The 15,581-nt window shown below is 36.9% G+C and overlaps 1 protein-coding gene across 6 annotated transcripts in view; it reads right to left on the minus strand.

Annotated features, from left to right (window-relative positions):
* KIF13A (kinesin family member 13A) overlaps nucleotides 1-15,581 on the minus strand; it is a 253,150-nt gene that overhangs the window by 134,711 nt on the left and 102,858 nt on the right. For all 6 annotated transcript variants that reach the window (XM_069092472.1, XM_069092474.1, XM_069092473.1 and 3 more), the window contains exon 4: nucleotides 4,941-5,001. In XM_069092472.1, the coding sequence (XP_068948573.1) occupies nucleotides 4,941-5,001 (61 nt within the window). The remainder of the gene's footprint in view (nucleotides 1-4,940; nucleotides 5,002-15,581) is intronic.

The following is a 15,581-nucleotide window of genomic DNA, read 5'->3' on the forward strand; positions in this document are numbered from 1 at the left end:
TTTAACAGATGAGGAAACTAAGGCTCAGAGAATTAAGTGATTTGCTCAGGGTCACAGGTGGTTGACAGGTTATAAATTCCTTTAAGACACAGAAAAAAACTACCAAATTGATAAGGAAATGAAATCTTATTTTGGTGGTTACCTAAAAGGTTAGACATTAAAAGCCTACTGTGAAGAGAAACTCTACATTAATAATGGAAAATAGCCTAACTAGATGAACAAGTTAGGTGTTCATTCCTTCATTCTTTGGGCTCTGCTCCTATCTCTCTGCATTTCTTTTTCTACCATGACTGACCAGTTTTTTCATCCAGGAAAACCACTCTACCTATGCCGCCTCCTTACTCTGATAGGTTATTCTCTGTCTCTGTAGCCTCTTCCCCAGGTTTTCCTAGATGAAAAGACTGGTCAGTTACTCTTGGCACCTCTATTTCATCTTTTTAAAAAATTATTCTTTATTTATTTTGGGCATTCTTTTGTTTTTGCATTTTGAGTTCCAAATTCTCTGCCTCCCTCCCCCACCCACTGAGAAGATAAGCAATATAAAAACAGTTATACATGTGAAATCATGTAAAACATTTCCACATTGGTTATATTTTTTAAAAAAGCAAGAAAAACAAAGTGAGAAAATTATACTTCAATTTCCCCTTAAGAGTTCATTAGTTCTCTTTCCAGAGTTGGACAGTAATTTTTCCTCATGAGTTCTTTGGAATTGTCTTTAGATCATTATATTGATCAAAGTAAAAGCCTTTCACAGTTGATCATCATAGCAACATTGACATACCGTGCAGAATTATTTCCCAGTTCTCACTTCATTTTGGAACATTTTACATGGGTCTTGCCATGCTTTTCTGAAACCACCTCCCTTGTCATTTCCCACAGCACAGTAGTACTCAGTCACAAACATATGCCATAGCTTGTTCTCCATTCCCAAACTGAAAAGCATCCCTTCAATTTCCAATTCTTTGTCATCACAAAAAAGAGCTGCTATAAATGTTTTTGTACTTCTAGGTCCTTTTCCTTTGATCTCTTTGGGATATACACCCAATAAAGGTATTTCTGGGTCAAATGATTTATACAATTTAATAGTTCTTTGGGCCTAGTTCCAAATTGTTCTCCAGAATGGTTGGACCAATTCACTACTCTGCCAACAATTCATTAGTGTACCTATTTTCTTCTCATCACCTCCAGAATTTGATATTGTTGATAAAATTTTTGATTCACTGTCTATGGTACCTTTTAGCAAAATGTTGTTTCCCTGATAATTTCTTTAATTAGGTTTCTTTTTGCTTTTGTTTTGTCTGAGATCATGAGTAGTATCCTTGACTTTTTTACTTCAGCTAAAGCATGTTAGATTCTGCTCCCGTCACTTATTTTAACTCTGTGTGTGTCTCTTGTAAACATATTGTTGGATTCTGGTCTCTAATTCATTTTAATCCATTTTATGCATGAGTTCATTCCATTCACACTCACAGTTATGATTAGTGTGTATATTTCCCTCAATCCTATTTTCTTTTGTTTCTTCTTCTCTCATTTTATCCTGTCCCTCCTCAAAAGTCTATTTTGCTTCTAACCACTGTTTCCCTTAACTTGTTCCCCAATTTACTGTCCTCCTCCACTTTGCTCATCCCTTCCCCCTCCTATGTCCCTACTGGCTAAGTTACATTTTTATATACAACTGAGTACATATATACATATTCTTCCCTCTTTGAACCAATTCTGATTAGAGTGATGCTCAAGCATTGCCTACCACTTCCCACATTTTCCCCTCTACTGTAAAAGTTCTTCCTTATGTGTCTCCTTTGTATAAGAAAAATTTTCCTCTCCCTTCCCCGACTGTATCTCTCTTTCTCATCCCTTCATTTTTATTTTTTTTGGGATAGCATTCCAATACAACTCACACTCATCCCTTCTGTCTATGTAAACTCCTTTTAACTACCCTAATAAAGTTCTTAGGAGTTACATCTTCCCAAAGAGGAAATGTAAACAGTTTAAGGTTATTGAGACCCTTATGATTACTCTTTCATGTTTAGTTTTATATGCTTCTCTTGACTCTTTTAACTGAAAGTCAAATTTTCTATTCTTCTCTATTTCATTAAATATCCATTTTTTCCCCTAAAGGATTATACTCAGTTTTTCTGGGGAGATTATCCTTGGTTGTAATCTTAATTCCTCTGCCTTCCAGAGTATTACATTCTAAATTCTCTGCTCCTTTAATGTGGAATCTGCTACATCCTGTGTGATCCTGACTTTGTTTCTACAATATTTGAACTGTTTTTTTCTAGATGCTTAAAGTATTTTCTTTTCTGTTTGTTGTTCATCCTTCATTTTGAATTTGTTTTTTTTTTAGTTTTCAACATTCACTTTTATAAGATTTTGACTTCCAATTTTTTTTCTCTTTCCCTCCCTCTGCCCCTCCTCAAGATGGCATACAATCTGGTATAGGCTATACATGTACAATCATATTAAACATATTCCCATATTAGTCATGTTGTGAAAGAAGAATCATAATAAAAGGGAAAAACCATGAGAAAGAAAAAACAAAATTAAAAAAGTGAAAATAGTATGCTTTGATCTGCATTCAGACTCCATAGTTCTTTCTCTGGATGTGGATTGTATTTTGCTTGAAGTATTTTCCCTTTGGCCTGGGAGCTCTGGAACTTATAGATATAACTTATACATAATATTATATAATATTCCTGGAAGTTTTCATTTGGGGATCTATTTCAAGAAGGTGTTCAATAGATTCTTTCTAATTCTATTTTATTCTCTGGATCCAAGATAATAGTAACAGTTTTCCTTAATAATTTCTTGAAGTATGATGTCTAGGTTCTTTCTTTGTCATGGCTTTCAGGTAGTCCAATAATTCTTAAATTACCTCTCCTTGATCTATTTTCTTTGGTCCTCACAACATTATGAGGTAAGTGCTCTTATCCCCATTTTACAGATGAGAAAATTGTGACTGAAAGAGATTAAGTGATTTGTTCAAGGTCACACAGCTATTATGATAGGCAAGATTTGAATCTGGGTTCTGGGTCAGTTGTTTTTCCAATGAGATATTTCACATTTTCTTCTACTATTTCATCCTTTTGACTTGGTTTTATCTTTTTTTTTTTTTTTTTGCTTTTTGGAGGGGAGAAAGTAGTTGGGGTTAAGTAACTTGCCCAAGGTCACATGGCTACTAGGTTTTAAGTGTCTGAGGCTGGATTTGAACTCAGGTCCTCCTGACTCCAGGGCTGGTGCTCTATTCACTGTGCCACCTAGGTGCCCCTGTTTTATCATTTCTTGATGTCTCACGGAATCATTAGCTTCCACTTGCCCAATTCTCATTTTTAAGGAATTATTTTCTTCAGTGACATTTTGTATCTCCTTTTCCATTGGGCCTATTTGATTTTGAAGGAATTCTTTTCTTCAGTAAATGTTTTTTGTCTCTTATGATTAGGCCAATTCTGTTTTCAAGGTGTTATTTTCTTCATCATTTTTTATGCCTCAAAAATTTACCAAGCTGTTAATTCTCTTTTCATAATTTTCTGGCATCTTTTTAATTTCTTATCCCAACTTTCACTTTACTACTCATCTCTTTCATTAACTCTTCCAGGAATTCTTGCTGGGCTTGGGTCCAATTAGCATCTTTCTCTGAGGCTTTATTTGTAGGTGTTTCCATACTGTTGTCTTCTTCTGAATTTATGTCTTGGTCTTCTATGCCACCACGGTGGCTTTTTATGATTTTTTTTTAAAAAATCTTTACTTGTTTTCCCAGCTTTGGGGTGGGGAGGCACTGTACCATACTTCAGCCTTTTTCATGCTGTTGTTTTTAGAGCTAATTCTGGGGGATCTGAAAGTTTTTGGTGCCTCCAAGATGGTGTGATCCCAGGAGAAGTGTGGTCATTGCTCTCCTGGTCTGTGCTCTGGTCTCTACCCAGGAAAGGCCCCTGTTTCTCTGCAGCCACAAACACTAATGTTCCTCTTTTCCTTAGAACTGTGACCGGGGCCTCTCTTCCTTTTGTGTCCAACCCTCAGAGCTCCTCTCTGCCCTGGAACTGCCACCTAGAACTGCGTATGGATAACAGAGTTGCCAATCAGTGCCAGATGGATCTAGTGCCAGCAAAGGGTTCCCTATAATCTCCTTCTGACCAACTGTCTGACCCCCCTGCCCCCTTGCCATCTCTGGGCTGAGAGTTCCTGAAGTTGCTATTCCTGCAGCCAGTGTTGTTGTGGCCACATGTGTGTGCTCTGGACAGAATTCCATCCTGGTGTCCCATACTTTTCTTGCCAGCCTCTTAAGTTTTCTTAGGCTGGAATTCAGCTGGGTTCCCTCTGATCTGCCATCTTGGCCTGACATCTCTATTTTAAAGAAGCTGACCAGGTCAGTCATGTTCACCATTTCATTGCTCTCTGAACTATATTCTTGATTCTGCAGATTTCCTTCTCCAACATGCCCCAACTCAGGTACCTACCTCCACTTCCACTTTTCAGCTTCTTTTTATAGGCTGTCTTCTACTAAAATATAATCTCCTTGAGGGTAAAGACTTTGTTTTCTTTTTCCTTGTATTTGTATTCTCAATGCTTATCACAGTACCTGGCATATAACAAGTGCTTAAAAAACTTGTTAATTTACTGTGTTATGATACATATGATATACTATACAGAAATCTGAAAAGATGTATGTTAAAATATTTTGAATGAAAAAAGAACACCACAAAGTACTCACAAGTAAGTACTTAAGAGAATGATAGGACTGAGGGTTATAGTTTGTACTCACAACTATATAAAAATGTATAATTAAATATTGGGAGAAAATTTTAAGTAATAGAAATAAGTTCTTTTTATTGTGCATGTTCTATATAATTTTTATTATAAACAAACAACCCTTAAAAAAGTAGTCAGGGGCCAAAATGAAGGAAGAAAAAAACTGGCAAAACCCAAAGAGAAAAAAAACTTACCAGCATATTTTGTAGTGTTTGATTCATCCATGGACCAAAAGCAGTAATCAAAGGCAAAAACCTGCATCAAGAGAATAAAAAAGATATAAAACTCTCCAGCTCTCATTGATGTAGCCGGCTCAAAGATGACTCATTGATATAGACTAGATGGATAAGAAATTCTATTTACCTAAACTCTTTCATTTGGAAGAACTGAAATAAAAGCCAGAATGAATTGCCTTGATGAGTATGAAGACTTCTTTCAGATTTGAACTCAGGAAGATGAGTCTTCTTGACTCCAGGCCCAGTGCTCTGTGCACTATGATGCCACCAAGCTGCCAGAGGTGATACTATTCTGATTTTACAATTCAGGAAACCATAGTAGTCAGAGGTTAAGAGACTTGCCCAGAGACACACAGCTAGTAAGGTCTGAGGCTTGAATTCAACTCAGGTCTTCCTGACTCCAGCCTAACACTCTATCTACTGCACCACCCTGCTGCCTCAAAGAAAAACAACTTTGAACAATTTAAGAATTCTGATGAATGCAATGACTAACCATGATTCCAGAAGACTAATGAAGCATGCTACAGCTTTTGACAGAGGGAAGATAAAGTCAAGGTGCAGAATAAAACATACATTTTCAGACATGTCCAAAGTCGTATTTGGTTTGCTTGACTATGCTTGCTTAGAATAAGATTTTCTTTTATTTGGGTGGCAGGGGAAGAATTGAGACAGAAAGAGAGACCAGCAATAGTGATACATAAAAAAGTGGATCATTAGAGCATTTTTAAATGCAGAGAAGACAACAGAAGGCCAGAGGGACACAGAAAAGTAGGATGACTTAGAAACTGAAGTGTTGAACTGATATATATGTACCTTAAAAAAAAAGTGAGTACATAACAGAGAGTCATGATTTAGCATACAAGTCTCCTTTTACTATACTTCTAGATAACAATGCTGACTCTTCTCTGCACCTGCTTCTCTACCTAGTTTCAACTCCATGGAACAAGATGCCCCTCCCGATTCATCAGCTTGCTACTAACTCAGGTCTCTATGGACATGACCTCCCATGGAGTACCAACCTCCTCCCAGTATTTTCCTTTATAGATGGCAGAATATGGACTTTTTGCTCACTCCACTCTGCAATTATTGCTCCAGTTGGTTTCAACTCTTTGAAACAATATGTTTCAACAGGAGATTGGTCTCCCATGGTATCCCTTCCAACCTCCCCCCCGCCATTACCTTCTTGTCTCTTTTTCGAGGCAGGGTCTGCTTTTCTTTCTTTTTTCTTTTTGGAGAGGGGGAGGCAGGGCAATTGGGATTAAGTGACTTGCCCAAGGACACACAACTAGTAAGTGTTCAGTGTCTGAGGCTGGAGTTGAACTCAGGTCCTTGTGACTCCAGGGCCAGTGCTCTATTCACTGCACCACCTAGCTGCCTCTGCCTTTCTTTTTATTAATTGTATCCCCAGAGCTTAGCACAGTGCCTGGCACACAGTAGCTATTTAAATGTTTTATCTGATTTGAATTAATTGCTTTGTTGGTATTTATCAAGCTCATCATATCAAATAAGAAAAAGTATTAAAAAAAGAAAAAATACTCTATAATGACAAGTTGATCTCACAATTCCTCAGCTCACTCAACTCCAATGACAATCAATTGTACTTTACTTCATCAGCTTACTAACTACTTCCTTCAATGCTTGTGATGTGACTTAAATTTTTCTTTGTATCTGACCCACACTCTCCTTGGAAGAAGCAGCGTCTACTCTTTTCAAAAGCTAATCCCTCTAACCTGAGTTTTCATCCTATGACCTCATACCTGCAAATGAATTAAACTTTTGATCCTGCTCTGGAAATTTTCATGGAACCTTTTTAAATATAAAAGTACACTTGTGCAAGAGTGACATCAATTCCATTACATCTCACAATGCAAAATAAGTGCCTTAGGTTGCAATTTACTATTTTAATATGCTTAAAATTAGAAAGAGAAAAAGGCATTTCATAGAATCAGACTTAAATCTAAAAGGGAAGTTGAATGCCATCAAGGCAAATCCTCTCGTCTTACAGATGAGAAACTGAGGCACAGAGAGGCCAAGGTTCACACAGCTATAAACTGTCTGAGGCAGAAGTGACCTGGGTCCTCTTGACTCCCTGTCCAGAGTTCTATCTACTTACTAAAAGTTGAATTTTGATTTGAATGACTCCTCCAAGGACATAAAAGCAAATGAGTGGGAAAAAGTCATATTATAGCTCATTTCCCCCTCTTACATCAGCTGAAAATGATCTTTCCCTGCTTTGAATTCCCACAGCATTTTACTTATAACTCTCTTAGGTTATTGATCCTACACTGTCTCATTTTTTGTTTTGTTTTGGGTTTTTTGCTCTTTGGAGGGGGATTGGGGTTAAGTGACTTGCCCAAGGTCACATGGCTAGTTTCGTCTTAAGTGTCTGAGGCCGGATTTGAACTCAGGTCCTCCTGACTTGAGGGCTGGTGCTCTATTCATTGTGCCACCTAGCCGCCCCCTGATCCCACATTGTTTAGGTAGACTGTAAGAGTCTTAAAGATAAGGGCCATATCTTAACTATCTTTAGATCAAACAATTTTACACTGCTAACACTGTGTATAGCACAGAGTAAATATAAGGATTTTCTTTTGTCAATGGATTTTAATTTACATATATATTTTTACATCACCTATATTTCCCTTTACTCTTTCTCTACTTCTTACCTAAAAGCCACCCCTTATAACTTTTTTTTTTGCTTTTTGGAGGGCAATTGGGGTTAAATGACTTGCCCAAAGTCACACGGCTAGTGTGTCAAGTGTCTGAGGCTGGATTTGAACTCAGGTCCTCCTGAATCCAGGGCCGGTGCTCTATTCAGTGCACCACCTAGACACCCCTTCTTATAACTATTAAAGTGTTTTTTTAAGAGGAGTAAGAAACAAAAATAGCAAAACCAACCACCACATTGAAAAAAATCTGATGTAATATGCAATGTCACATACTTGTACCCACCCCCCTGACACCCACACGCTTGGGCAAATGAGGGGGTCCATGTCTTTTCGTATTTTTTCTTTGGGCCAAACATGTTTCATATTTTTACAACATTCAGTTTCAATTGTTTAGTTGTTAGTCTAATTCACAGACCTTGTTCCAGTCTCTACTTCACTTTGTATCAGTTTATGATTTAAATAAATATTTTCCATCTTCTCTGTATTTTTCATGCCTGCCATTTCTTACATCACAGTAATATTTCATTACATTCATGTCATACATTTAGCCATTTCCCAATTGATGGGCATCTACTTTGTTTCCATTTTTTTTGCTACTATGAAAAGTGCCGCTATAAATATTTTGGTATATATATGGGGCTTCCCCCTCCCCCACTGACCTTGTGGAGGGTATATACCTAGCAGTATAATATCTAGGTCAACAAATATGTACATTATAGCTACTACAATAATGGCTAGAGTTGGGATGTGTAGTGTTCTGTGCAAGAAACAGCAAATCACTGTATTATCACTGTTATGTGTTTGTGTGGAGAAGAAGTGTAAGGTGAAAGAGAAGTGGAAGTAGAAAGGAGTAAGGTTATGAAGGGTTTTAAAAGACAAACAGAAGATGTTATAGTTGATCTTTGAGGCAAGATGGAGACACTAGAAATAACTGAATGTGGGAGAGGAGTTGGTTAGACTTTCCCTTCAGGAAGAACAATTTGACAGCTGAGTGGAAAAAGGACTGAAAGGAAAAAAAAAAGATTCATGACAGGAAGCTGTTATAACTGTCCAGGTGTAGAGAGATGAGGGCCTGTCCAGACATTGGCAATGTCAGAGGAGGGAAGGGATTCTATACAAGAAATGCTATGAAAACAGAAATGGCAGGATGGAACAAATGTCAGGATTAGATGTGAGAAGTAAGAATAAGGTGTTGAGGAAGAAACCTAGATTGAAAGCCTGAGCAACTTGAAGGATGATGGTACCCTCCACAATAATAGGGAAGTTAGGAAGACAGGACAGTCAGAAGGGGAAAGATAATGAACTCAGTTTTTTTACATGTAAAGTTGAAGATCTATGATAGCCATTTGAAGATGTCTAAGCTATGAGACTGGAGATAAGGAGAAGGGTTAGGGCTAGACAAGTAAGTCTAGCTTTAGGTTTTTACCATAGGTACATCTTTCTTATCATACTGAAGAAATAGCCTTCTATGCCTATGCCTTTTAGAGTTTTTAGATTAAGCGAGCATTATATTTTTTTCCAAAGGCTTTTTATTCATCTATTGATATAAATATGATTTTTGTTGGTTTGGGGATTAGTTTTTCTAAAAAAGGAACATTTTGTAATCCTAAGCCATGCATTGATAGAAAGAATCAAATTTGCTCATAGCACAGATCATTTTTTTTTAATTGTTGCAATCTTTTTGTTATGATTTCATTTAAAATTTTGGATCCATACTGATTAATGATTTTAACCTATAGTTTTCTTTATGCTTGTGTCACAAAAATAGCTTAGGAAGAAAATTTCATTTCTCAACTTTTGAGAATAAGTTATGTAGCATATGAATAAATTACTTTTTACATACTTGATAAAATTTAACTGTGAACTTATCTGCACTAAGGGCTTTTTTCCTGCTAGTTCTTCTATGACTTCTTCAAATTCATTTTCTAAGACTGGATTAAGATCCCTAATTCATGTTCTGTTCATTTTGACATTCTATATTTTTTGTAGGTAATCATCTGTTTCTTTTAAATTCTTGATTTTGTTAGTATATACTGTATATAGTTCTAATGATTCTTTTTAAATTTCTTTTCTTTTTTTTACCTTGTTCATTTTTTTTTATCTTGGCAACTTGATTTTATTCTCCTTTTATTTTATAGTCTTCTTGACAGAATGCTGATGTCACTGACCCTCTCTCCTTCATTTTATTAACATATTTTCAAATATATGAATCTGCCCTGAGGACTGCTTTGCCGCCTTTCTGAAACTTCTACTGTCTGTTTTTTTTCCCCCAATACTAAACTAAATAGTAGTAAACAATGCTGCATTTCTAGGCTCCTCTCTCCTTCACAGTCTTCTCCCCTGAGCTTCCCACCCCTCCACAGCCAACTCTTTTCTTTTTCCTTGAATCTTGGGGCTATGATTGACGGGGCTCAATATGTTCAGCACTATATATTCAAAGATCCTCTTCAGACAATAGTAAGGGGTAAACTAAAGTTAGCACCTAAAAGGCGAGCTAGCATTTGGAACATGAGGTCACCTCCCCCAGGCCAGCACATACACACGTGTGTGTGTGTGTGTGTGTGTGTGTGTGTGTGGTGAAAAATGAGGGGGAAACCAACAAGCCTGTGACTTTGTCTTTACTTTCTGTTTTGTTTTTTTTTAAAAAGCATTACCTTGTATTCATTTTTTTTTCAATTTTTCTTCTTATTGGTGTTTTCATTACATTTATTCCAATATTTGATGATGTTTTACTAGTTTATTTGAGGTGACAGAAGCGGAGTTCAATCTCTAAGTCATTTCTCACTCCATGTTCTTTGCTATGTCTCATTTTAAGGAATTGTTTATCTCTCTCTTTCTTCATTCATTTGGAGGCAATCTAGGTTAAGTGACTTGCCTGGGGTCACACAGTCAGTAAGTGTCTGAGGTCATATTTAAACTCAGGTCCTCCTGACTCCAAGGCTAGTGGAAAAATATTTTTTGAGAAAAACTAAAATACAGAGAACTTCGGAAATTGCTTACTTCTTATTTAGTAAATGCTAATTCAAATTTGCAAATAACTTTTTCTCTAAAGACTTTCATGACCATCAGTTGCTCCCCAGTAAGATAATAAGAGTAGCACAGGGGCAGCTAAGTGGCGCAGTGAATAGAGACCAGCACTGGAGTCAGGAGGACCTGAATTCAAATCCAGCCTCAGACGTTTGACACTTACTAGCTGTATGACCCTGGGCAAGTCACTTAACCACAACTGCTTTGCCTTCCCCCCTCCAAAACAACAACAACAAGGAGCAGTGCACAGGTACTCTAGGGGTCTGGAAACTAGTACAATTTCAACTATCTAGAATCCAGATATGACCTCTTCATCTGAAATACAGAACACACACCAGCGTTTCATATCTGCATTTTGCTCAGCATATCAACTCTATATTTATTAGTCTCTCAAAACATTCTCAAACATAAATATTGTTGGCCCCAAACATAAAACAATAGTTATTTCCTTGGTTTTTACACACACACACACAGGCTTGAACTTGGTCAATTTAATCTGCTTGTCTCTCTTTTCTCCTTCTTTCTGTCTTCCTCCTCTCTCTTTGGACACTCATTCAACTCTTCACATCCGTATCTCCACCTGCCTTTAAGAATCTCCTCTTTCAAATATCTACTTTTAAATTTCACCTGCCTTCTTTGTGAAGTTTTGATCACACTTTTCAGTCTTCCTGCTTGTAGATGTCATTTTTTGAGTTTTAAAAATTTTCTCATTGAAGGACAGGGTAGGTATTAAAGACACCTGACAAAATGGCACATCACATTACACCCAAATTAGCCCAAAAGAAAGAACCAAAGTCTTGAACTTATCTCTAGTGTCCATATTTTACCTTTCTTGGAAAGTTTTGGTCCTCTCTATCTTTCATCAATTCTACAAGTATTAGAGGAGTGAAAACATGGGGTTCAACTTTGTTCCAGGCCCCTACTGAGGACCATGACTCCAATCTTTTAGCAAGGTTATAATAATCAATGGGAACCTTTTTTTTTTATAACTCATTTTTTAAACTTTTTTCTTAGTTTTGAAGGTTTTTTTTTTTTAACATATCTTATTCATTTACAAATATATGACCCCTCTTCAATCCCTTGCAATAAAGGTCTAGAAATTAGGGGGAAAAAAGGCCAGTTTAGCAAAACTAGCCAGTATAATAGAAGAAGCTGGTGAGCTGGTGGTACAGTGGATAGAAGGCTGGGGCCTGGAGTCAAGGGGACCTAAGTCTGAATCTGGCCTCAAATACATGTGTGACCCTGGGTAAATCACTTAACTGCCTTTGCCTCAGTTTCCCCAAGGGTAAAATGAGGATACTAATAGCACCTAGCTCATAAAGTTATAAAATGCATTTAGAATAGTGACTGGCACATAGTAAGCACTATGTAAATGCTTACTCCCTCCCTCCCTCCCTCCCCATATCAACTATCTGATAGCTAATAGTATCATTCATAATACTTCCATAGCCATAATCGTCCATCTCTGAAATGAAGGGAGGGAACCACATTTCTTAGACTCTTGCTAGGTCAAGCTTGGTCATTATAGTTATAATTTGTTATCACTGTCATTCTTCCCATTTTTAAATTGTTGTCATTGTGTATATTATTTCTTGTTTCTGCTTACTTCACTTCATTACTTCATATATGTACTTCTCTGAATTCTTCATATTCAGTATTTCATGGCACACTGGTATTATATAATATGTCTTTATCGGGGTGGCCAGGTAGCACAGCGAGAAAGAGCACTGGCACCAGTGTCAGGATGACCTGGATCAAATCCGGGCTCAGACACTCAGCACCGCACCCAGAAATAACTGGCCATGTAACCTTGAGCAAGTTACTTAACCCCAATTGCTTAGGGGCAGCCAGGTGGCTCAGAGAGTAAGAGCACCGGCTCCAGTGTCAGGATGACCTGGATCAAATCTGGGCTCAGACACTCAGCACCGCACCCAGAAATAACTGGCCGTGTAACCTTGAGCAAGTTACTTAACCCCGATTGCTTTAAAAAAAATGTCTTTATCACCCACTGAATTGTTTTTAGCCTTGATTTGAGAATTTTAGTTAGCTGGTACCAAGACACAACTACAAAATGTACTTTTTGTTTTCACTAAATTTTAATAGCAGTACCTACTATATTCCCCCAGGACAAAGAAGTTACATAAAGTTGCTGTGACTTGTTGGCAGAAGGTGGTGGGGAGAATATTTCGTTTAATATAAAAGATCAACTTGAATTATAACAAATTGTATTGCCTATTTACAAAGATCTCAAACTATTTAAAATGCATTATGAAGATCTACCTAATTCTTCTACCATTTCTATGTAGTAGGAAAGAGGAAGGGTAAAGCATTTTAGCCTCATTTTCAAGAGTAGAAAAATTAGGCACCAAGAATAAAAATATCTGGTTCAATGGAAGTTAGAAGCACAAACGTTTTACCAGATTTCCTGAATCTAATAGAGTTTACAAAATTTATTTAATTTTTTAAAATAAAAACACTGGCAATAGGTGAGCAACCAAGTATAACCTCAAGGCTAAAATGGTTTTAAACATTCCAGTGTCTTAATGCGCCATTCAAAATTAATTTATACTTCATAAAAATTATTTATATTTCACTTGTTTGCCCAAGGCAGACAGAAACAGATAAACAGAAGAATTTCAGTTTCTTCCATATTTTGATTTTAATAAAGACCATATAACAGTTTCTTTAACAGCACATGCAAAATGTAATTTGGGGTGAATTCCAAGCACAGAATACTACTTCTTACAAAAAAAAAATACTGAAAAGTCAACTTGAAACTGGCTACATATTACATTACTTATCTTCTGACTCTGGTAAATCATCATTCCTGTACATTAAAAGGTAGTGGAAAGGGAAAGGAATACATTAGCATTTAGTGCTTGAATAATCTTGACTTTAATGGACCTCATACATTTGGCATGGGACCTGTAGTTTAATCCTTTGTCTGTCATTTACTATTCCCTGGCCATTGCCTGGACAACCAAATCTTGGCACAGTACGAAGGATGAATAGTATTTAGACTAGACCAAGACCAAGGCCTTTAGTCTAGAACAAGGTCATACCAGTCTAAAGAATCAATAAAGTCATTATGATGTGTGGCCAATGAGAAGTTTTACATCCAAAGAACAGGCTGGACGAAGTAAGCTCATTCTCAACCTGAATCTCCAAATGATATGGCTCAAGACATCCAGCCTCCAAGATACCACTTAACCCAGAATGACTCAGGACAAGGCTATATCCTACCAGGTCCTCCTCAGACCCATCTTCACTTAATTAACCTCAAAGGATAATGAAACAAAGTCTCTTTTATGATATATTTGTTCCATGCCACTCAGTATCCTCACATACAAGATAGAGAAACTTGGTTAGTACTTAGGGAAAGGACTGAAGAAAGAAGCTGTAGAAGTCACAAAGATCTTAGAGATGCTTTTTCTGCTTATGTAGATTCTGCCTGAAGACCTCCCATAATGGGGAACCTACTTATCTTAAAAGAAAAAGGATATATATATTTTAATAGTAAGCTAAAATCTACCTCCCTGTAACTTTGATCCATTAGCCCAAGCTCTTCCCTCTGGAAGTATGCAAAGCAAATCCAAGTTATCTTCCTTCAAATGTTTGAAAACAGCAATTCTCCATTCTAAATACTCCTAGTTCCTCCTCCTGATCTTATGACACAGTTTTGAGTTCTCATCTTGATTACTCATCTTTAATAAGTCTACTTTATAGTATCATCTGACAGCATCCTTCTTTAAAATGCATTTAGCAAATTATTGAAGATGGAGTGGTTTAGGGGGGATTAAAAAATATTGGATTTTTTAAAATTGTATTTTGAGATTTTTAAGAATTAAAACAAAATTTAAGGTACTTATTTTTCTACTATGAATACTATGTTCTAAGATAATAGAAATTAAGAAATAGGAAGAGGTCAAACAATTCCTGTCCCAAGAAACTTCATGGGTCCAAGATGAGGCAGAAAAATTAGCATTCACGTTGCCTTTGGTGGGATTACAAGACAGTGTGCTTACGAGGTAATATGGGAAATACCTATACACCTGTTGTTGAATGAAGGTAGAGAAATAATATTTTTTTATAATCATTTTGACATGATCCACTTCAGATTTACGTTACATAACCTCAACTGGGTCCTCACTGCTGCTATGCGATTTTATTATATCTACCTTATCAATTCACTATCCCACTCTCTATAGCAGTTCTTCCAAACCTTTTTATCCCTTTTCAAGTCTCCTCCCCCTATTTATTCAGTAGAGATTCTTGCTTCATATTTTATAGGAAAAAATTGAATCCATTCACTGTGAGCTTCCCCTTCTCCTATGACTCAGGTACCTTTTGGCACTCTCTTCCTTTACCCTCTGCCACATGATCAAATGGTCTAACTCCTTACTAAGGTTATCTTTAGGTATCTTTAGATCTATAATGGATGTATAAAAGGTTTCACTTAACTCTAGACATTCTCTGTATCTCTATCAAGCTTTCCCTGACAAGGAGAAAAGAAAAATATTCATTTGGTTCCCTCTCTCCACTAAGAAATTCTAGCATGTTCTATAGTGTGGTAAGATCATGGAACTATACCTAACAAAGTACTTTGCATATAGAAGGCAAATGAATAAATATTTGTTGAATGAATGATGTCATATCCATTAACTGTAAACCTCTTTGAAGATAGCATTTTGTAACCATGGTGCTTTGAACACAGTAGGTAACTAATGAACATTTACTGAATTATATTCTGTAAGAGGGCAAATGAAATCTCAGTCAAAAACAAGAAGAAGAGAGGAAGGGAGGAAGGGAGGAAGGGAGGAAGGGAGGAAGGGAGGAAGGGAGGAAGGAAGGAAGGGAGGAAGGAAGGAAGGAAGGAAGGAAGGAAGGAAGGAAGGAAGGAAGG

This window comes from Petaurus breviceps, unplaced genomic scaffold (assembly GCF_028583685.1).
Source record: "Petaurus breviceps papuanus isolate PSGF00001 unplaced genomic scaffold, PetGlider_PUasm1.0 190, whole genome shotgun sequence".
Taxonomy (NCBI): Eukaryota; Metazoa; Chordata; class Mammalia; order Diprotodontia; family Petauridae; genus Petaurus; species Petaurus breviceps.